The 24,465-nt window shown below is 47.2% G+C and overlaps 1 protein-coding gene across 1 annotated transcript in view; it reads right to left on the bottom strand.

The window, feature by feature from the left end:
• Positions 1–405: 405 nt before the first annotated feature.
• Positions 406–24,465, bottom strand: part of SCARB1 (scavenger receptor class B member 1) — a 200,724-nt gene continuing 176,664 nt past the window's right edge. Inside the window, exon 12 of the mRNA XM_088828103.1 lies at positions 406–893. Within this exon, the coding sequence (XP_088684229.1) occupies positions 891–893 (3 nt within the window). The 3' untranslated portion in view covers positions 406–890. The remainder of the gene's footprint in view (positions 894–24,465) is intronic.

Below are 24,465 nucleotides of genomic sequence, written 5' to 3'. Positions count from 1 at the left end.
AGTGGGTTGCCATTTCCCCCTCCAGGGGATCTTCCCCTCCCACATATCGAGCCTGCAACTCTTGCATCTCCTGCTTTGGCATGCAGATTCTTACCTCTGGGAAGCTAGGACTCTGGACACCCCATCTTAATTCTTTAAAAATACTTACTTCTTTGGCTGTGCTGAGTCTCAGTTGTGGCACACGGGATCTTCAGTCTTCCTTATGTCATGCAGGATCTTTAGTTGCAACATGTAGGATCTAGTTCCCTGACCAGGGATGGAACCCCAGCTGGCCCCCTGCATTGGGAGTGTGGAGTCCTAATCACTGGACCACTATGAAAGTCCCCCTGAATGATCCCATCTCAACTTGATTACATTTGTAAAAACTTTATTTCCAAGTCAGATGACATTCACAGGTTCTGGGCATTAGGACTTCAACACATCTTTATGGGGGACACGACTGGACATGGGGGTGGCACCGCTCATATATGACACACAGGTGAACGGGACACACGTGCTTACGTCTAGGGGGAGGACAGGGCCGAAGGAGGAACAGCTGGCCAGCTTGCTGGAAGCTTCCTGAAGGTCGCTGGTCCAAGGTGGTCTCAAGGAGGCCATCTTTACTCCCTTAACTGCTGATGGGCCGAGATCCTTCGGGGGATCTCCTGCATCTGTAGAAACCAGGCCTGAAAATCCTCAGCAGTTTCCCGGATGAGAATGAGGCCAGTGAGGCAGCCAGGTGCAAGTTTCGCGAAAGTCTTCCTTTGTTCTCAGGGGTGGTCACGAAGGGCGAACCACTTTCAACTTGGCACTGAGTGCCTCGTCCACCTCACCCCATCCAGCGCGGGTCCTCGGTTCCGCCCCTCTGTTCTCAACTGTGGTTGGGAAACCGGTGGGCTCTGCCCCAGCCTCTACTGTGTGAACAGATAAAAGTCTGTTTAACTTCACAGGTAAGTGTACCCTGAGCACCTAACTGGTATTTGAAAACCACATATGTTAAGTGAACAAGGAATTAAATTCCCAAATCCACATTCTTCACCATGACCCACAGGGCCCAGCATGGTCTGGTCTTACTCACTTTACTGGCCTCATTCCCACCATTCCCCCCCAAACCATTGGGTTCCAACTACACTTACCTCCTAGCTCTTTCCAAAACACGCCAAATTCCCTTCAACCTCAGGGCCTTTGCATTCGCTGTGCCCTCGGCCAGAATGCTTTTCTCCAGATGCCCATGTCTGATTCTCTCTCTCTCTTCCTCTTTTTAATAACAGGAATGCCTACTCTTTAAATCTTATTTTTATTTTTGGCCGCACCCTGTGGTATGCGAGGTCTTAGTTCCTTGACCAGGGATCGAACCCAGACCCCCAGCACTGGGAGTACAGAGTCTTAGCCACTGAACCACCAGGGAAGTCCCCTGGCTCTCTTATTTTATTCAGATTTCTGTGCAAATGTCACTTCCTCGGAGAGGCATTCCCCGCCACTCAATGCTCACCGCCCTCTCCTGCACTTCCATCACCCCTCCCCGCACCCAGCCAATACCCTGTCATATTCTATCCCATCAAACTACTTTATTGTCTTGACAGAACGCATAACTGGAGTGTGGAATTCTCACAGGCATTAATTTATGCATTGGCCACATCCTCAGTGCCTGGAACAGTGGCAGCACATAGTGGGTGCTCAGGAAAAATTTGCTACTTGACTGAATGAACCCCTTTTCCACCTAAATCCAGTCAACCTCTCAGGGAACACTCAGGCAACCCCAGGGCCCTGCACTCAAGGCCTGACAAGCCTCACCCTGCAGTGGAATTTTCCAGATGAAGCTGTTCCTTTTGTTTGTCAACCAGGCGTTTAATCTCAACCCATCGCTGGGCAGGAAGGAACCTGCTTTGCTAAAGGACTAAAGCTGTCAGGTAACATAAGAGGGCCTTCTCAAGAGGAAAGCACCGCTCGCCACCCCCACCCCTGATAAGCATCCAGTGTCCCCTTCGCCTTTTCCACCCACAGACCTGACCACAGGCTGAGCACCCCTGTGCCCACTCTCCGGCCCACAGACTGCTGGAAGGCCCTTCATTGGGTCAAGAGGTCTTTAAAACTTCCTGTATAATAGCCCTTTAAAATTAGCATTACTCACTTTCTTTTTTTCTCTCCCCCATGTTAAAAATTTACACATGTAATCTACATGTACTGACAATGAAAAATTTCTAGAACACAGTGGGAAGCAGTAAAAAGGGAGTGACTTTCACACCGTTGCGGATTATTTAATGCTGTGTCTGCATCCCTCCCAGGTCCTCCCAACTGCTGGGGAGAGATGGTAGATTGTGAGATGGTAAACGCTGGAGCAGAGCTTGCTGCAGGCTTGAGGCAATTCCAGGACCTACAGTGCACTCTCTCATTTAATCCTCAACAACCCTATAAGGTAGAAGTAGGTGCTGTTATCATCCTCACATGGGACCCAGAGAGGTTAAGTAACTTACCAAAGGTCACACAGCCAGTGAGTAGTGAAGCAGGGATTTGAACCCTGATCTCCCCACCTAACTGCCTGGATGGCACAGGTCTACACTCACTGGGTCCCAGGTCTACACTCACTGAAGTCTCCATTCTGGGTTCAATAGTGTCCTATCCACCACCACCCCCCCCACACACACAAAATTCATGTCCATTTATGAAGGTGACTTTATTTGTAAATAGGATCTGTGCAGATCGAATTGAATTAAGATGAGGTCATGCTGCAGATATCACACACATACTGCAGATGAATAAAGAAAGAAGATGTAGTGTGTGTGTGTGTGTGTGTGTGTGTGTGTATACACACACAGGAATATTACTCAGCCATTAAAAAGAATGAAATAACACCATTTGCAGCAACATGGATGGACCTAGAGTTTGTTATACTGAGTGAGGTAAGTCAGAGAAAGAGAAATATCATATGACATCCGTTATATGCAGAATATAAAAAGAAATGATACAAATTAACTTATTTACAAAACAGACTCACAGACTTAGAGAAGGAACTCATGTTTACCAGCGGGGAAGTTGAGGGGGGAAGGGATAGTTAGGGAGTCTAGTCCTCTAGGGCTGTTATATTCTTACCCTCATTTTACAGATGGAGAAAGTGAGGTTCAGAGAGGGACACAGCTAGCCAATGGTGGGATCAACATGTATACATTGTTGTATTTAAAATGGATAACGAACAAGGACCTACTGTACAGCACAGGGAGCTCTGCTCACTGTTATGTGGCAGCCTGGATGGGAGGGGAGTTTGGGGGAGAATGGATACATATATATGTATGGCTGAGTCCCTTTGCTGTCCACCTGAAACTATCACAGCATTGTTAATTGGCTATACTCCAATATTAGACAAAGAGTTAAAAAAAATTACACATGTAATCCACACGTGCTGACAATGAAAAAAAATGCCAATATTTCTAAAGTTTGGTGCAAAGCAGATCATCACTCTCCAGATTCCAACCCCCAGGGCAGAGATGGAAACCACATTCAAAGGAGATGGGTGCCCTTGAGAAGGCCTGGATTCTTTAACACGTTCTTGTATGGAGACCCTAGCAAATCCTCTAGGGTTTGTTATATTCTTACTCCCATTTTACAGATGGAGAAAGTGAGGCTCAGAGAGGGACTCAGCTAGCCAATGGTGGGGCAGCAGTGAACTCAGATGGTCTGTCTGGCTTTGATCCTCACTTTGACCTCTACCACCTCTTGGCAGAAAAGTTCTTTGGTTTGGTTTTTAACTTTTTTTTCTTTTTTTCCCCTTTTCTGTTCCATGTTGTTCTTTGACTTGCTTTTCTCATGTAATACTTCCATGTCTGGAACATCAATCCATGGCAGACACACAGAGGTCACCCCATCTTTTTTAATATCTCTGTTGTATCCCAAGCTCCCGATACACAGCACAGGACTATTAATCTTGTTTGGTTCAAAATGGTCCATTTGTAATCATCTTAAATTCTCAGTGCATAATTTTCTTGAATGTGGACTATAGTAAATATGTGATACAGTGAGCACTTCGGGGGAAACTCAATAAGATCTGCACTTATTGGGCAGGAGAAGGTCTGAGTTTCCCTGTCACCCACAGACGCTAGGCTAAGTCTGAGAGATGGTGTTGGTGGAGAAAGTAAATGCTCCATGATCCAGAATGTTCCTAGCCCCAAAGAAGGATAAAACATGTTTCATAAGGATGAAACATCCGTTTTGCTGATCAGCTACATGTCTAAGAGCTCCAGAAGGTCAAGCCTTCAAAGTGTGGTGACTCATTCGCTGAACAATGCCCGGTAATTCACAAAGCAACCCTCATCACATCACAGTTTGTCTGCATCTCCAAACAAAGTCCTACTCAGAGTCTCCCCTGAGCAGATCAAGAGAAACCAATTCTCTTTCCACTTCAGACACTGGATGCTTTCAGGGGACTAGCCTAAAGAGTGGGCTTCCCTGATGGCTCAGCAGGTAAAGAATCTGCCTGCAATGCAGGAGACACAGGAGACTTCGGTTCGATCCCTGGGTCAGGAAGATCCCCTGGAGAAGGAAATGGCAACCCACTCCAGTGTGCTTCCTCAGAAATTCCATGGACAGAGGAGCCTGGCAGGCTACAGTCCATGGGGTGCCAAGAGTTGGACAAGACTTAGCGACTAAACCACCACCACCAAAGAGGGAGAGTGAAGGGCATAAGCTGTCATAAAGTCAAAACGAAACTGCCAACAACACGGGTTCTCTGTCTCCCAAGAGTGACTCGACCAGTGAAAACCAGAGTATTTATTGTTCCAAGTGTCAAAATCTGCAGAACTGCCTCCAGGATTTGGGTCTCATCCAGCTTTAATGAACCGAACATTCCAGCATCTTCCTCCAGTACCTGTGAACAGTGCATTGTCTTCTCCCTGTGACTTTTGTTTTTGAAAGCTCATAAAGAGGAACCCAGGAGGTCAGGATACAGCAGGGTGGCCATTTCCTTCCCCAGGACAGCCTTCAGACAGTTTCTACATGCCTTCCAGTGATTGCCTCTTGCCAGGGACCAAACGGGTGCTGTTGGCACCTAGGCTGCCCCGGAGGACGCAGAAAACCAGGACCCTGGCTGGGGGCTGAAATGTACTCCTTTGAAGAATCCTTTGGCCTCCTCAGCACTGGAAGGACCAGCCAGCGGCAGGGAGAGTTTATCATCATTTGAAGCGAGTTAACTTTAAACAGGGGAGAAATGCTTTTGGAGTAATTCTATTAGCACTGGATTCTGGAATGCCTTTTCTATTCTAACTAATATTCTCTGCAGCCCTGTGCCCTCCATAGAGGAGGAGGAAATTGGCTGGTTTGTAGATGGGGAAAAGGCGCAGCCATTTCTATCTCCTGGTTTTATTTATATGAGGGAATTCACAAGATAATCTCAGAACACTACAGTTTGCCTTGTGGGGTTGGCTTGATCTCCACTGTCCTACTGAATATACTTTTGGTGCATATGTTAGTCCATAATGAGTTATATAAAAACCAGGATAATGTGACCTATGTCAGGTTTCAGCCTTGATGGGGACTGGAACAAGAAACAGAGGGATAATAGTTAACACCTATAAAGAACTTTGTGGGACTTTCATGGTGATCCAGAGGCTAAGACTGTACTCCCAATGCAGGGGCCCAGGGTTCAATCCCTGGTCAGGGAACTAGATCCTGCATGCCACAAATAAGAGTTCACATGCTGCAACTAAATATCCTGTGTGCCCCAACTAAGACCTGGTGCAGCCAAATAACTTTTTTTTTTTAAGAGTTTTGTATGGGCTGGACACTATCCAAGCACTTTGCATGAATCAACATTTAATTCAAATAATGACCCAACAAGAGAGGTACTTATAATATGATCATCCTTTTACAGATAGGGAATCTGGGGTACAAAGAGGTTAAGTAACTTGCTCGATGTCAAATGGCTAGAAAATGGTCAAGCTGGAATTTGAACCCAGACCTGCCTCCATGATTTGTGCTCTTAACTCTGTGGAGCATTACGTGATTATATCAGGTCTAAAGATACTTAAAATAAATGGAATCTCTGTGACAGACATCATGACTGACCCATCAACCATTCCCAGCCTTTTCTCCATGCCCGTATCAACCACCAGGTCCAGAAAGACTATTTGCTTTCCCAGGATTCTTTAAAGTTCTGGCCAATGAGATGAAAGCAGAGGCCAACTGGAATTACTGTGGGAATGGCTTTGCTTTCCCTATTAAAAAGAGCAAAGGTAGAAGATGCCCCTGTGCCCTTTATTCCTGCCTTGGAAGTGGATGTGATGCCTGGAATCATGGCAACCACTTTATGAGCTGAGGGAGAGGTCAAGAGAAGCACAGCGACCTGGAATAGCCTGAGCTTTGGAACTGACTTCCCTACCCTTCAGACATCTTTTTGGATGGGAAAATTAAACCCTGTTTGTTTACATTACTGAGCTAGGTTTTCTTTACTTGCAGCCAAAAATCACATCTAATATTCTTTTCTCCTTTTCTCTCTCTTAATCCCACTTGAAAGTAACTGCTTTTTAAAAGCCAGCATCTTAGAGTGAGGGACAGTGAGAAGCATCTTCCTGAGGATGTTTGACATAGAATTAAACTCTCCTGCAGGCTTTCCATTTACTGAGCATGTACTGTATTGCATGTGTATCACGGGCTCCAGGTTATTTTCCCCCGACACTTACAGCCTGTGAGGGAGGCCACATTCAGCTCCATTCTACAGGAAAGGACACTGAGGTGCTGGGCCTTAAGAACTTGCCCAGTGGGTAGACAGCAGATTCACCCAGACCAGTCGGACCTCAAGCCCAGGGTCTCCCTATTCTCAGCAGTGGTCAGTCCAGCCCTTAAGAGTTTCTCCAACTCATCAGACTCCAGGCTTCTGTTCCCTCCTGTCCCCTCAGGGCTAGTACCTCGCCCTTAGTGCCTCAGCGTTCGCATCTGTAAAGTGGGGATGATACTAGGACTCATCCACAGGGTTGCTGTGCCAGTTCAGTGGAATAATCCACTTGGCATGGAGCCTGGCACCTGGGGAACTCTCAACAGACAGAGTTATTATTATCATCACTATTATTAAATACCTAGAGTCCTGTCCACAAGAGCAATTTCCCAGAGCAGCAATGAATGGAAAGGAGAAGCCGAGAGAATCTGGGGCCTGATGTCTATTGAGCTTGACGTGATTTCATGCTCCCCCAGCCTGGGCGCACGTGCACCCTTGGGTGACATCTTGGAAGGCTTTTTGTGCAGAGCTGCCTGAGGAAGAAGGCTCCTGCCAAACATTCTGTCTGGAAAGGAGCACACACTCAAGGAAGCCTGTCTCCTGCCAGGGGCTCAGGGGCTGGCTGTTAGCATCACTGGCAGGGCTGCCCAGTGCACAGGGCTTGGAATTCGCCCTGTGGCTCAAGGCCAGCGTGGCTGCCATCTGCGGCAAGAGGGAGGGAGATGGGGAGGTGGGGAGATAGGGAGAAAGAGAGAGGAGACATAGCCTTGCTGAGCCCCAGGCCACAGCAAATGGAGTCAGCCTCCAACAGGGGAGGGGAGAGGGCTCTGTTTAATTAATTAATCCTTTAATGACAACATATTCACTGCCAAGCATTTGGATACACAAACCTCATTGAATCCTCATCACATCCCTCTGATGGAAGTACTATTATCATCTTTATCTTGAAGGTGAGGAAAACGAGGCACAGAAAGGTTAAGCAGCTTGCCCTAGGTCACACAGCTAATAACTGGAGGAGTCAGGATCCTAGCCCAAGTGCCCAGACCCCTGAACCACTGCTGCTAAGCAATAAAGAAGTAATAAGACCTTTCCTTCTGATACGGCTGGGAGAGGAGAAATAGACTATAAACAAATCAATAAATGATGAAATAACTCTGGATGATGACAGTAATTGATTAAATCACCCATAGCTGATGAATCTGGTGGCAGAGGGGAGCACGTGGAAGGCTTCTAAGATGAAATGGAGTCTGGGGTCCTCCTTGAAGGAAGGGTGAGGTTTTAACTGGGAACTAACTGGGAACTTGGGCATGAAAGGCATGTCAAATAGTGGGATGGGCATGTTCAAAGGCTAAGAGAAAAGAAAGCAGATTGGGAGAAAACTGTGGAGCCAGAACTTGGTATGGGTAAAAAAGCAGACATACAATTGGTGCTCCATAAATGGTCATTGTGGGCTTCCCAGGTGGCTCAGTGGTAAAGAATCCACCTGCCAATGCAGGAGAGGAGGGTTTGATCCTTGAGTCGGTAAGATCCCCTGGAGAAGGAAATGGCTACCCACTCCAGTATTCTTGCCTGAGAAATCGCAGGGACAGAGGAGCCTGGTGGGCTACAGTCCATGGGGTCTCAAAAGAGTTGAACACAACCTGGCGACTAAAAACAAACGGTCATTGGAAAGAGTAAAGAGTATCTTGGAGGTTAAACCATGGGAGGCTTTAGAGAATTAGAGGGACTGTTTCTAAGTCCTCTTCTGGGTCTTTGTTCCAGCATCTGCATCCTAGGTAGTACTGGAGAATCACACCCAGCCTCAGTCCCAGAGCCTGAGTCCTGATTGGTCCAAGATGTTCACGCTCCTAGGCAGAGATTGGGCTGCTCGTAATCACGTGACACAACCTGGCCAATGGCAGGCAAGTTTCTAGGAAAGGTTTTTTTTTTTTCTCAACCTCAAAACACAAAACTTCATCCAAGATGGCACTTGTATTAGTGATCTGTTGTTCACAACAGAATGCCCCTAAACTTAGCAGCCTTAAACAACAATTAAATATTATCTCAGTTTCTGTAGGCCAAAAATCTGGAAGTGACTGAGGGTGATTCTGGTCCAGGGTCTCTCAGGAAGTTGCAGTCAAGACATCAGTGGTGGTTGCCATCCTCAGAGGGATTTCTGTTCAATCTCTCTTCAGGTGAAGGTGAAGAAGGGTGTCAGACATCAGCTCATCCAGTCCCAACCTACAGACACCCAGTCCTTGACTTTTTCCCAACACACAGATCCCAATTTAAACATCACCTCCTCCAAGAAGCCTTCTGAGATCAACTTTTAGAAAGCAGCTCCTCCCTGCCCATGCCAGAGAGCTTCAGTCCTATCCCCTCTGCCTAACTGCCTGACACTCTGCTTTTAACTTACCTTTGTTTGTCCCTTCTTGGTTATTTTCCTTTTTGGATCTCTCTACCTTTTTGGATTCTCTACTAGAATACATCCTCCATGAAGCATCAGATTTTTGTCTATCTTGTCCTCTGCTAGATTTCCTAGAGTTTAACATGGGACCTGCTATGTATTGGGTGCTCAATTAAATATATGTTTATGGTTTATGTCGAATGAAGAAGCGAGTACATATTTCACAGCTGTGGAAGTGATCTGGGATATCAGAGAATTCTGAAGAACCAAGGAAGAGGCTGAACCAAGAAACATGCACTTTTTCCTCCAACTGCCTGCATCTAGGTTGCCCTCATGCTCACATGCAAAGCCCCCAGATTCAGCCCTCTCTGGTCTGCTTCCCAAATTGGCTTCTCCACCCCTATACCACCTCCTCCATCTTGTTCCTACCAGATCTGTAAGGCCACCTGAATAACAAAAATTACATGGAATTTGGAGTCAGACAGACCTTGTCTACATTTGAAACTTTCCAGCTGTCTGAACTTGGGTGGCTCGCTTCTCACTTTGAGCCTCAGTTTCCCCATCTGTAAAATGGGACACTGCCTGCTGTCTCCATGAACACGAGTGTGAGGTTACTTCCAACTCAGAAGGGCATTGGGCTTGCCTGGAATAAAACTCTCCTCTCCACAGCCCACAGCAGCTCAAACTCTCTCCAGTCTGACCCAGCAGTCGCCCCTCCTCTTGCAGCTGCTCCCCAGAGAGTGTGAAAGCTTAACTGGCCAATATTTTCCCCAGCTCAGCACAAAGTGCAATCATTGCAGGGCAGCCAGGAAGGGCTGTTAGCTTGATTGGGTCCTTTTTTCATCTCCACGTCAGCTAGTAGGCAGCTTAGCTCACACAGGGCGCCTGCTCCTTTTATTACCCAGACCTGGAGTGGGGTGGGCATCAGTTCAGTTCAGTTCAGTTCAGTCGCTCAGTCGTGTCCGACTCTTTGCGATAGCAAGAATGTGGCACCACTGCATAAAACCCCAGACACCAGACTCTCAAGACACCTCATTTCCCTATTCAAAAACTAGAAGTAACGCCTATTCCTACCCAGAAATCAAGTCCAATCCCACCCCTCCACCCGTGCTGAAGGTTTCCTAACCTGGCCTCACCCCTGCTTCCTCCTTTCTCTTTGGGGAGGAAAAAAATTTTTTTAAAGTCCTCCAGGTGCACTAAGCTTAGGAGAATGATTACTTTAAAACACATGGGTAACCACTTCTGCCTCCTATGGGAGGGGGTACAAAACATTTGATTCCTGTACCATCCCCTCTTAATAATAATATAACAAATGCCTATAGAGCAATCGCTATATGCTAGGCACAGCTCAGAGTGTTTTCTGTAAATTCACTCAGTTAATCCTGAGCAACCCTAAGTAAAGTTCGTTATCCATATTCCCCTTCTACAGACCAGGTTATGGTGTCACACAGCCGCTGAACAGAGGGTTTGGGACTTGAATTTAGATTTTCTGGTGCCATTAACGTATTCACTAAAGGAAGGGAAAATGGATATGGCAAAGGCCAAAGCTCGCTTGTCTGTGACTGTCAGGCTGGGGTATGGGGAAAGTGTGGATGGCCATTTCCTTCCTAGGACAAAATGATGAAGGTTTGGAGCTTGATCTTGGTAGGAGGCTGCATAGGAATGTTTAGATAATAGAATTTCCTAGGGAGTCAGTGGAGAAGGCAATGGCAAGCCACTCCAGTACTGTTGCCTAGAAAATCCCATGGATGGAGGAGCCTGGTAGGCTGCAGTCCGTGGGGTCGCTAAGGGTCGGACACGACTGAGCGACTTCACTTTCACTTTTCACTTTAACACATTGGAGGAGGAAATGGCAACCCACTCCAGTGTTCTTGCCTGGAGAATCCCAGGGAGGGGGGAGCCTGGTGGGCTTCCATCTATGGGGTCACACAGAGTCGGACATGACTGAAGTGACTTAGCAGCAGCAGCAGGGAGTCAGAGAAGGAAAAGACTTGAAAACAGAAAAGCAGGGAGTCTTAAGAGAAAATGGAGTCTGAACAGCACAGTGCTGTCAGACCTCTCCCTTGCTCTCCAAACCTTAGCAAAGTCTGTTGCAACCAGAAATGATCCAGGGAATCATGATAATGTCATGGTCAGGGCATTTGCATAGCCAGAGACAGACATCCAACTCTCAGATTTCTAGTTTCAAGTAACTGAAAAGTCTAGGGTGGATTTCAGGCATGGCTGGATTCAGGGGTGCTAAGAATGTCATCACTGTCTCTCCTTCCCGGTGCTTCTTTTCTCTAGGCTGATTTCTTTCTCAGACAGGTTCAATTACATCCCACCAGCATGACAACTGGATGGAAATAGAGATCTTTTTCCCAAGTGGTTTCAACAAAAGTTCCAGGGAGAGTTCTCATTGGCCCAGCCTGAATCACATGACTGGGCCACGTGACTATCCCTGACCCAATGGCTGTGATGATGGGACAGAGTTTGACTCTCGCAAACCACATGGGTGAAGAATAATGGAGAGGTGGTTCCTCAGTGGGACAGGAGAGGGAGAAATTTTCTTCCAAAAAAGGAGGACCTAGACAGGAGGGCCACAGACCTCCACTGTGGGGCCATGAGGTGAAGAGGAGGAGGAGAAGAGCTGTAGGGCAGCATCCACTAGTGAGACGAGGGGGTTAAGAGAGAAGCCTCAAGTGATCAAAACACGGTCCCGGCTGTCTGCTCTCTCCTGGAATTCCATAGAAATCATGCCCCAGGTACAGTAAGTGTTAGTTGTTCAGTTGTGCCCAACTCTTTGTGATCCCATGGACTGCAGCCCACCAGGCTCCTGTGTCCATGAGATTTTCCAGGCAAGGATACTGGAGTGGGTTGCCATTTCCTTCTCCAGGCGATCTTTCCGATCCAGGGATCGAACCTGGGTCTCCTGCATTGCAGGCAGATTCTTCACCAACTGAGCTACAAGGGAAGCCCCAGGCTGCCTATAGAATGAGCAATAAGAGAAATGACTCAAAAATCAAGAACAAGACTTCCCTGGTGGTACAGTGGAGCAACTAAGAATCTGCCTGCCAATGCAGGAGACATGGGTTTGGCCGCTGGTCCGGGAAGAGTCCACATGCCATGGAGCAACTAAACCCATGTGCCGCAACTACTGAGGTCCAAGCACCTAGAGCCCATGCACCACAACAAAAGAAGACAATGCAGTGAGAAGTCCACAAAAGAAAGCACAGATATGCATTCAATGGACATTCTCTTCTACTCCTGGCTGCCAGTCCAAATGCCACCTCTTCCAAGCAGTGTTTTGCGATTACATAGCTCTGACGCCCTCTTGGCCTCTCCTCTTGCCTACACACTGACTTCTTGGAAGTTCAGATCAATGCCTTTGGAGTCCCTAGTTTATCTGGCATGTGGCCCTATAAACAGTGGGTATTGTAGAGATTTTGAGATTGATGATGATGAAAATGATAACGATGATGGGCAAAAATGTCATTTGAAACCTCTCAGGCCTCCTTAATTCTTCTTTCAATTTAATTTCAATTTAACTTGATTCCAGAAGTCTTTTCAAATCCACGTTTGCAAGGATGTAGGTATAAACAAACACATAAAACCAGGCATCTGCTATACCCGGCTCTCTCTGTACCCAGCGTTCTCCCAGACCAGCCTTTTTGCCAGTCTCAAGTGGTGTCTTTGCCTTTAATGATGAGGCTTTCATGCAAACAGAGTTTCATCGCCTACAAGATGACTTGGAATGGTGCACAAAGATGAACACTTTTTATTGTCCTAGTTATGCATTTATTTTAATTAGGAATTGGTCGCGGAGAGTCGGACACGACTGAGCGACTGAACTGAACATATAACTGAAAATCCAAATCAGAGAAGCTTACTCAAATAAGGAACTTCTTTCTCTTTGTTAAGAGACAGCTCCACCTTGCCATTAAAACTCCAGCCCCTTTCTAAGCTTTTTATCCTAATGCTCACCTAATGGTCACAAGATGGCTGCTCTACCTCCAGCATTGCATCTAAATTCCAAGCAGGAAGAAGGGAAAGAACAAAGAGAGAAAGATAAGTTTTAGTTCCTTCTGTTCCCCATCCTGACCCTTCACTTTGTAAAGAACTTTGACAGAAGTCCCACCTAATCACATATAATTTAAATCTCACTTGGCTAGGTGTGGGTCATAAGCATCACCATTAATGAGCAACTCCAACTTGCAAAGGAAGCTGGGAAAGGTGGAGTTTACACTGGATACAGTGTTGTCCCAAACACAACTAGGGTTTTAATAGGAAGTAAGAAAAGAAGACTCTTGAGAGTCCCTTATACTGCAAGGAGATCCAACCAGTCCATTCTAAAGGAGATCAGTCCTGGATGTTCATTGGAGGGACTGATGCTGAAGCTGAAACTGCAATACTTTGGCCACCTCATGCGGTGAGTTGACTCACTGGAGAAGACTCTGATGCTGGGAAAGGTTGGGGGCGGGAGGAGAAGGGGACGACGGAGAATGAGATGGCTGGATGGCATCACCGACTCTGTGGACATGAGTTTGAGTGTACTCCGGGAGTTGGTGATGGACAGGGAGGCCTGGCGTGCTGTGATTCATGGGGTCGCAGAGAGTCGGACACGACTGAGCGACTGAACTGAACTGAACTGAACTGAAGAAAAGAAGAACAGATATTGTGAAAGTAATCTGTAGCATGGACCACACACACCAAACCTATTTGCAGGAATTATTACCTAGAACACCAGTTCTCACGCTTGAACATGTGTCAAAAATTCCCTGGAGGGCTTGTGAAAACACAGGTAGCTGGGCCCACCCCCAGAGTGTCTGACTCAGTAGGTCTGGGGTAGGGCCCAAGCATTTGCCTTTCTAACGAGCTCCCAGGTGATTCTAGGCTGCTGGTCTGACATCACACTTTGAGAATTGCTGACGGCAAGGCAAAGTCAGCACTCAGATAAAAATATATGAATTGTTTTTAAAGGGAATAGTAATGAGAACATAATGGTTGGGCTATTTTATCAGTTATGATCAGAATAGAAACAGAGAGGGGCACGCTCAGAGGGAAAATTGAGAAAACATAGCAAAGTGACTATTTTTAAAAATCTGGGCAGGGAGTGGTTATCCACCATCCAATAGCAATATGGGGAGTTGTCACTGTATATGGAAGGAACAAGGGTGAGAGCCTTACTAGAACCTGAAGCCAGGAGCTATCACAGACGACCACTAAATAGAAGCCTTATCCTTTTTTCACTGCCCCAGGGGGCATGCAGGATCTTAGTTCCTCAAACAGAGATGGAACCCGTATCCCTGCAATGGAAGGTGGTATCTTAACCACGGGATGGCCAAATAAGTCCCAGGAGCCTTATGCTTTATTGAAGGGACACAGCCAACCTGAGGCAAGGCAGAGCGAGAGCTGGGGAATAAGCATCCTGGCTTCCTTCTCCACCTGCCTCTAGCTTCCAGCTGATGCCTCCCATTGGCTGGATCCAGCTGGATACCAGAGGGCTGGGAGCTCAAGAGAATGTAGCCCACATGGGTCAGCCTATACAGAACGAATGGAAAAGGGGTGGAGAGTAGACCTGCAGAGGAAAACGGAAGATGTCCAGCACAGACAGTGAAAATATCATGACATCGTATTATACAGGAGCAACCGAGTTTGGCAAACCACAGTTTAAAGTAAGCAGTTCACCCAGCTCATTCATTCATTCATCAATTATTCATTGAGCACCTGCTGTGTACCAGGCAATGTACCAAGTTCCAGGGATTTAGGACTAAATTAACCGTGACTCCTGCCCAGAGAGGCTGCTGTGTGCTATGGTCAAAGCACTGTAGTGGAGGGTGGTGAAGTCCTTTTCCCACTGCCACAGCCCACCCAGCCAGACTCACTGTGCCTTCCCCTGATCTCATTCACTTGTCACCCACAAGAATTCCAGTGTGATTTAGGCTTTCATTAAAGTTTAACTACAGGGGAAAGCCTGCAAAAAAAATCACCTACTCCATCACAAATCACAATGTTATTATGTGCTGAAACAGGGGCCGTGGGAATATATTGAGCTGGGGGTGGGGTGGGATTTGGTTGGGATAAGGGGCAAAATGAATTTAAACCACTGGGTGCCCACACGCCTCCCATGGCAAAACCCTGTAAACTTTTATGCATATAGATTTATATCTGGCAAATTGTTATGATTTTTTTTTCCCAGCCCTCACTGGCCCCTCTGCTGTCACATCAACCTTACACAGAATGTCTGTCTCCACGCTCAGTAGCCAATAACAAAAATGATGAAGAATCTGATGCAGACGCGGATAATTGCTCCGGCTTCCTCCCGTGAATTTAAATAGCTTTCTTGAATTACTGCTTTTGACATGATCAATAAAATTGAGCTATTGCTGTATCAGGCCTTTCAGCAAATACACAGGAAGCCGTGCTCCTAGGGCTGGTGGTTCAGGGACTCCAGCTGTCCCGGTGGGTGGGGCCGTGGTCTTAGGGACAGTTGATGGAGTGAGGACAGGGATGAGCTGGACTGACCGGCAGCCAAAACAAGAAAAGCAGATCAGCTTCAGCATTCTGCCTTCCAGTTGACCTCAGTTTTCTTATACTCCTTCCCCCACCGCTCAGAAAAACAGCAAAACTTACCTGTCACACATCCCATTCCCCAGGATGGCCAATAAGATGCCCCCACCCATGCCCAGGTATTATTAGCTCAGCACTTTCCAATAAGGGAAGTGACCCCAATGGGGTCACACCTCAGCACCAAAGATTGGGACCTTCCTAGTGGTCCAGTGGTTAAGAATCCTACTTAATACAAGGCACATGGGTTAGATCCCTGACTCAGGAACTAAGATCGCACATGCTACAGGGCAACTAAGCTCCCACACCCTGCAATGAAAGATCCCACATGCCACAACTAAGACCTGATGCAGCCAAATAAATAGAATTTTTTTTAATTGAGACCAAAGATTAACTCTAGTGGTGAGATTTTATATAAAGAAACGATATCAAGACAGGAAAAAAAATTTAGGCAAAATTCACACAACACTTAGTTAACCAGGTTAACATGTATAATTCAGGGGCATTTAGCACTTTCACAATGTTGGGCAACCACCCCCTGTCTGGTGCCAGGACATTTTCATCATCCCAATAGGAGACCTCACCCCCATTAAGCAGTCACTCTCCATTGCCCTCTCTTCCCCGGTTCCTGGCATTCTGTGTTGTCTCTAAAGATTTGCCTAGAAAAATTTCTCTTTTTTTTGGCCCCGCCGCATGGCTCATGGGATCTCAATTCCCTGACCAAGGATTGAACCTGGGTCATGGCAGTGAAAGTCCAGAATCCTAACCACTATGTCACCAGGGAACACCCCTAAAATACTTTTGAGGCCTTGTATCCCCAGTATTGGCTGGTTGAGTCCATGTGTTTTAAACAGAGTCTCTAAAACCCAAGTACCTAGAAGAAATAAGTCTGCAAGATTGATCATTTTAAAAAAATAAATAAATATTGGCATGCTATTTACCTTTCCATATCTTGTTTTAATAGTTATTTATTCATTTGGCTCCACCAGATCTTACTTGCAGCATGTGGGATCCAGTTCCCTGACCAGGGATCGAACATAGGCCCTCTGCATTGGAAGCGCAGATTCTTAGCCACTGGACCATAAGGGAAGTCCCAAGAGTGACCTTTCTTATCTGGGCTTCTCTTGGACCTAATATTTACAAGGTGTGCATGCTCAGTCACTTCAATCATGTCTGACTCTGCAACCCCATGGACTGTAGCCCACCAGGTTCCTCTGTCCATGGGATTCTCCAGGCAAGAATACTGGAGTGGGTTGCCTTGCCCTCCTCCAGGTGATCTTCCCAACCCAGGGATTGACTCTGTGCCTCTTATGTCTCCTGCATTGGCAGGTGGGTTCTTTACCACTAGGCCAGAGTCTGTAAAAGTTTGGACAAGAGAGAATCCTCAGAGTCAGACTGACTTGAGTTTAAATCTCAGCTCCATTGTCTTTCCAGCTCCGTGAACTTGGGCACTTCATTTGAGCCTCATTTTTCTCATCCACACAATGGGAACTGTAATGGTACTTGCCTCGTGGATTGCTATGGGGATCATAAGTAGGGAGATGCAGAAAGTTCAATCCAGTGCAGGCCCTTGGGGACTCTACTGGGTTAAGTGTCCTCCCCAAAGTCACGTTCACCCAGAACTTATAAGTGTGATCTGATTTAGAAATAAGGTCTTTGCAGATGGAGTCAAGTTAAGGTGAAGTCGTGTTGGATTAAGGTGGACCCAGAATCCAACAGCTGGTGTCAAGACACAAGGATCCAGAGAAAACACAGCCAGCAAGGCAGCTGCAAGCCAGGGAATACCAAGGGTTGTCAGCAGCTGCCACAAACTAGAAAAAAAGCAAGGAAGGACCCTCCCCTAGAGCCTCCAGAGGGAGTACAAACCTATTATCACTCGATTTTGGACTCCTGGCCTCCAGAGCTGTTGTTTTTGTTGTTCAGTCACCCAGTTGTGTCCAGCTGTTTGTGATCCCATGGACTGCAGAACTCCAAGCTTCCCTGTCCTTCACTTTTTTCCAGAGTGTGCTCAAACTCATGTCCATTGAGTCAGTGATGCCATCCAACCATCTCATCCTCTCTTGCCCCCTTCTCCTCCTGTATCAGCAACTTTCCCAGCATCAGGGTCTTTTCCAATGAGTTGGTTCTTTGCATCAGGTGGCCAAAGTATTGGAGCTTCAGCTTCAGCATCAGTCCTTCCAATGAATATTCATGGTTGATTTCCTTAGGCTTGACTGGTTTGATGTCCTTGCTATCCAAGGGACTAAGAGTCTTCTACATTTCTGTTGTGTTAAACCACCTACTTTGTGGTGTAATGAGTTAACGCCAGCCTGAGGAAACTAGTACAGGGACGCTTTGGCAGGTGGAAGTCTCTGTGATTTCTGCTGGCTGATACAGGATTCACTTAGGAGGGCAGGTGGGTCAGGGGGACGCAAGGGGCTGAGGAAACTCTCTAGCAGCCATCCTGAGATGGGCTGGGATCTGGGACCCTTTTCTGCAATGCTTGCACCTGGACACACTTCTCCTCCAGCAATAAAATGCAAAGTAACTATATGGGACTAAAAATAACTGCACGAACCCCTGGCAGTTGGGACAAATTCTGGACAAAAGATACAAAAAGACCAAAAAACTCAACTGCCATTTCTGAAGAGAAGGGAGGAAAACCAGGGTACTGTGCATGCTTCCTTCATTCAACCCCACTAGAGGGTTGAGCAAACCACCTAAACCACCCCTCTGACTTGACCCCTGGACACACCCCTATCCTCTCTCCATTATAAGGAACCAGCTTGCTCTCCTATCTTGGGGATTGATCAAGCAAGGGAATCTGTTTCTTGTTCTGGCTCCCTGCTGTGCAGTGGGGAGCCCCAGTAAAGCCTTACCTGAATTTCTTGTCTGGTCTCTAGTCAATTTCTATTGATTGGAGAAGGCGGAGAATCTAAGAGTCAGACTTAACCTCCAGCTGTCCAGGCCTCCCAGGAGGGTAAGGTCAGGGTCAAGGGTGTGTTTTAGTGGGTCAAGGCTGGAGGCTATATGAGGGCCAGTCCTAGGGTGAGTTGAGGGGTCAGCTTGGGGGTAGAATTTGTGATTAGAGAAAGCCCTGGAAGGGTACCCAGGCCTCTAGACTCAACAGCCAACTGCAGAATGGAAAAACAAGTGGCTTCTTAGAGGAGTGCTCACTGCTCCTACCCCCACTGGAATTTATCCTCTGGTCTGTTTTTAATTGAATATAACTTATTTACAGCGCTGTGTTTGTTTATTTTAAATTTTTGGCGGCACTCTGCAGCATGTGGAATCTTAACTCCCCGTCCAGGAATCGAACTTTCACCCCCTGTGTTGGAAGGTGCAATCTTAACCCCTGGACCACCAGGGAAGTCCCTCCACACCTACGTCTATTTCTGTCATGACAGAAGCAGAACACCAGGATGTAGATTAGCCAAGTCCTCCGGAGGAATGTTGACATCCCAGAATAGGAGATGATGTCAGGGGATCCCCTGGGGTAGTGGGGATCAACCCCAAAACCACTTTCTTACCCAGCCACCCATGACTCAGAGGCTCTCCCCAAAGTGCCGGCTATTTCCAGAACAACAGCCACCAAAAGGTCCTATCCCAGTTCCCTGCACCCTGAACTCGACTCTGGGAAACCCCATTCTCACAGAAAATGAGCATTTTCCCAAGACAGCCCAGAGCAGAAGGGAAGACGCAAAGCCACGGGGGAAAATGGCCATCAGCATTCATGCTATGGCTTTGCCCATTTCCACCCGATAAAATACACACTGAAAGAACCCCAGGGAAGCTGGGATGATGTGGGCTGAATTTCTGAGACGATAGTTTTGGAGTTCCCAGCCAGTGGTTTGACAAAGACAGCAGGAGGAGAATGAACCCTGACAAGTCAAAATATGCTCTTGTGCCCCGGCAGCCCCCAGATAAGGGCAGATGCTTCTTCAGTCTTGCTTAGCCCACGTTTCGCACCAATATACAGAGGTTCTGGGCGCCTGGGGGCTGGGTGACAACCCCCCAGAGTAGGTAACCACGTCCTTGCCCCAACTCTGCACACATGCACAAGGCAATCACTTGGCTTGCATTCCCTTGGAAGTCTCTGATTGCATAAATGTTATTGCAAATCTGGTCTCTGACCTGCAGAGATACCAGCCGAGCCATGCACAGGGTCCAGAGAGCGTTCAGAAGAATGCCAGTTTGAATTTCTGAAGCCAAACCAAACACTGGGCCCGAAAACGTTTTCTTATTATCTCATTCCCTGACTATGGAACAATCACCCCATTGAAAAGCCAAGAGCCCGCCCAAGTTTTAAATTAAACCTTGTGAGTTTTCCCTCTGAGAGCAGATAAAATCCTTCCAGCTTATGTTTTGAGGAAAGAATTTGGTTTGTGTGTCTGTGTGTGTGTGTGCGTGCACACATGTGTGTGTATTTCCCCTAGAACTCATTTTCTTTTGTTGGATTCCTTAAAGCCCTGTTTAAATATTTTACTTGGGGAAATAATTACGTTTGATGAATGTTGAAATACCCTTCCAGGAGCAAGTCCTTCAGGCTGCCTAGATTCCAGAACGAAGCTCTTTTTGAAGGAAGAGGCGAGGCCCCTTTCCGAGAAGTAAGCCCCCCAGCGTGGCTTTGAAGAGCTTTGCTGACATTGTTACAAGAGGTATTTATTCTCCACCCATCTATTTATTCCTTGGATGTCAACCGCAGACTCTGAAAATCCACTGTGTATAAAAGCTCAAGTTGCAGTGATGGAGTGCGGAGAGAGAGGGTTTTGTTCCTTGGCTGCCGCTAGAAGAGGCCCAAACCCTGGTGCCGGCTCCACCCTGAACAGCTGGGCGAATGCTGGCCAATTTCTTCTGCTCTCAGCATCTTAGAAGCCTCACCCGCAAAGGAAGGCTAATCCTAGGAGCTTCTGTTGCAGAACTGCCATTCGCAAATGCACAGAAGTGCTGGCTGCTGATACGCCGTCATTTAGTCATTTAACAAACATTTGCCAAGCACCTACTATGTGCCAGATTCTGTTCTAGCCATCAGGGAGAGAGCGGGGGAACAAGATAGACAGTATCCCTGCCCTTATGGAGCTGATGTTCTAGAAGGAGGGCGAACCTATCCGTTTCAGACTCTGGGAGTAGTTTCTGATTTAGTTTTAGAAGTTACACAGGGCTTTGGGGAGTACCTGGTACTTAGGTCGATAGTTTTCTTTTTCTTTGTTGTCATGAAATGGATGGTAAACTACCATTCCCAGGAGAGAAGGGCCGGGGATAGTGTGTGCAGGAGGAGGGGTGTCAGCGACTCTGGGTCTGGAGGTTGCAGCCACTGTGGTAATCTCGGGGTCCCCATGAAGAATCCTCAGCCCAGCTGAGACAATGCCGACCACCCCACCCTGACAACAGTGAGCAGAAGCCAGGAGCCCCCACCCCATGCAGACTGACTTCTGCAGCAAGTGATGAAAATCTAGCTTAGCAACATGGTGGGGAACCCAGCCTGCTGACAGATTGGGGTATTTCACGCATACCACAAATGCTTGGCTTCTCTTAAAACATCAGAAATTTAGTCACATTGGGGCAAATTCCTGCCTGGCTGTTCTGAGCTGAGGCCTCTGCCCTCCAGGTCACTCCTGACCTCGCCTTTATGTAGCCGCACAGCCTCTGATGACACCTGCGTTTTCAATCCCTTCTCTATATAGAGCGGGCAGGAGTTTTGATGAGGCTATAGGTGGCTTTTTTTTTTCATGTGACTCCGCTGGGTCTTAGTTGTGGCACGTGGAAATGGTCTGTTGTGGCATGCAGGGTCTAGTTCCCTGACCAGAGATGGAACCCTCCCCCTACACTGGGAGCGTGGAGTCTTAGCCACTAGACCACCAGAGAAGTTCCTATAGGTGGCATTTTAAGTGATAAGAAGCTTTCTCCACCCTGGTTGGTGCAGGCATGGGATGGGGTGAAGCAAACACAGGACTGGGAACCAGATAATTAGTGGTTCAAAATCCTGGCTCTGCCATTCATTGACTGTGTGATCTTGGGAAGTTCAGTTTTTTCATCTTGAAAATGGGAAGCTGTGTCCCTCTAGACTGTTGCAAGGAATGAATTAATTAATGCAAAAGGTCTTCTCTGCAACAGGTAAAGTCAGAGGCGACGGGCACAGAGGACTAGGCAAGAGATTGAAACCCAAAAGCTATAGAGATCAGACAGGTAATGCATATGAGTAAAAAAGCTCAGGTGTGGGGCAATAGGGATTGGTGGGGAGTGGGGTGAAGTGAACAAATGAGCACCTGCCTTGTTTAAAAGCCATTTCCAGCCAGTTGTCATCATGTCAGAATGTAGCGCCCAAGGTTACCAAATCTTCTGATTTTTTTTTTTTAAACAAAGGCCAAAAATCTAGAGTTTTAATGTGAAATCTCTTAACTTTAAAATAATGCCAATGGGACTTCCCTGGTGGTCCAGTGGTTAAGATTCCAGGCTGCCAAGGAAGGGGCCTGGGTTCCATCCCTGTTCAGGGAACTAGATCTCACATGCCACAAATAAGAGTCAGCGGGTCACAACTGAAAAAAAAAACAAAAAAAAAACTCACACGTTGCAACTAAGACCCAGCCCAGCCAAGCACATACATATATATGTATGTATTTAATGATGCTAATTTGTTAAAACTGATAAAACTCTATGCAAGGGCAACTAAACCCATTTGTGGACCACCCTTGGGCAACATCTGGGTTAGAAACACAGGATTTCTGCTCTCATTTACTTTGCAGCCTGGGGAGTGCAGGGTGGGGAAGCTGGCTACAAGGAAATAATTTCACAATTCTGGATTTACCATTTGTGATAATTCTCCAAAGGGGAAGCACTGAGACCTGGGAGAATTTCTGGGGAGAAAGGGGAAGCGTCTTGAAGAAGTCATGGTTCAGCTGCGACCTGAAAGCTGAGCTTTGGGGATGGGCAGGAGGCAGGGGAAGGGCAGGCCCAGTGGAGGGAACAGCATCGGCAAAATTCAGCATCGGACATTAACCTGCCCGTCCGGGAAACTGAAAGGCACCAAGCACAATACAGTTCCCTTGCCAACACAAGGGGTGCTTGTTACATATCTCACCCTAGTGGGAAAAAAGAGGTAAGCCTTCTAGAGAATTCTGTGCCAAGCTCAGGAATCACCAACCTGAATGCCAATGAGTGGAGGGTCAGGCTACCCTGGAGACCCTCTCCCCATGGACTGGCTGGAAATATGAACTGCGGGAGCCTCCTTTGGGCCTCTCTGGGCCTGATCTTATCTCCCAGGTCTTAGGTCCCAGGAGCCCTGCCCCAGCCCTCTTGTTCCTGCAGGAGGGAGCCTGGACACACTTCAGATTCCTTTGTAGTTATGTGCTGTTTGGGGCATCTGGGGCGAGGCCTGGCACATTCCAGAACAAATGGAGTTAGCGGGGCCGGGGGGGCGGGTAGTTGGTACAACTTCAGCAGGGATTAGGGGACCACGAGCAGAGGAAGCAGATGGAGACCACCGACCTGGGTCTCACTCTTCTCTGCTGGATCTGGATCCAGTTTTGAACTTCACTTTTTTTCTTGCTCTGGCTTCAACCTGTTCCAGCTCGCCATGGGGTCTTGGAGAGGTGCTATGTGCCAGCAGGAATTTCTTCAGGGTCAGGCTCAAGGTCATACTGATTTGCATGTGAGCACCTGCTTCAGGCTGAACACAACTGAAGCGACTTAACATGCATGCACCTGCTCCAGCCCAGGACTGGGTTTACTTACAATGGGAAAAAAAAGTCAGTCGTGTCTGACTCTTTGTGACCCCATGGACTGTAGCCCACCAGGCTCCTCTGTCCATGGGATTCTCCAGGCAAGAATACTGAAGTGGGTTGCCTTGCCCTCCTCCAGAGGATCTTCTCAACCCAGGGATCGATCCCAGGTCTCCCGCGTTGCAGGCAGATTCTTTACCATCTGAACCACTAGGGAAGACAGCAAAGGCTTCACCACCCTTGGGGGCAGGGCTGTTTTGGAGGCAAAGTTGAAGGGACTCTCGGCGCCCCTAAATCCCTTACAACTGTCACAGAGAAGCCCAGAACCTCTTCCCACAAATACTACACTGAGAATGTTAACAGCCAGAGCTGGGCATAAAATCAGTGCTCAATTAATGCACACCCAAAGAATGTTAGCAGCCAGGGCTAGGCATACAGTCAGTGCTCAATAAATGCACACCCAGTGCTCAGTAAATGACCTGAAAAGGGACAGAACATGTCTGCTTTCTGTGACCACACTCCACAGCATGGGCAACATGTGCATTCTCAGCCCATCTCTCTTCAACGACCATTGGGAAGGGAAAATATTAATATGTTCCACCCTAATCAAATCTGGATAATTTCACTAGAAACCTTTCCATAATTTCATCAGCGTTAAAGGATTACAATAGCAACAAATTAAACCAACAGGCATGAATTTAGTTGCTCAAGAGGAAAATGTAGCTTGATTTAGAAACGGATGTTACAGTTTATTAACCAATCTAAATTAATTCGATTTTGAGCCCCTGTTAAATATACATTAGGATGTATCACCCAGAAGCATAGCTGGCAGGGGGAGAGAAGGGCAAGGAAGGAAAAGAAGCAAGGCCAACATGAGCTTGGTGCCTGCACACAAAATGGTGTGTTGCTTCTACAGTTTTGGGCTGGGTATTCAAACATGGAAAAGGGGGTCCCAGCTGGGACTCCCAGTAGCAAGAATCACAAACTCAATTCAAGCCAGCTTAAGCCAGAAAGGGGATTTATTATCTCAATATCTGAAAATTTCAGGGCTTGTGAAGCTTCAGGAACAGCTGAATCCAGGTGCTCAGGGTCGATAGGAACTGATCTTTCTGTTTCTTAGTCTGTTTTCTTCTCTGGAGACTCTACTCTCTATCAAG

The sequence above is a fragment of the Moschus berezovskii genome, chromosome 19 (assembly GCF_049115385.1).
Source record: "Moschus berezovskii isolate FMDL1 chromosome 19, NW_MosBer_1.0, whole genome shotgun sequence".
Lineage (NCBI taxonomy): Eukaryota > Metazoa > Chordata > Mammalia > Artiodactyla > Moschidae > Moschus > Moschus berezovskii.
The sequence above is the reverse complement of the archived record's forward strand: the minus strand, read 5'-3'. Positions and strand labels throughout refer to the sequence as shown.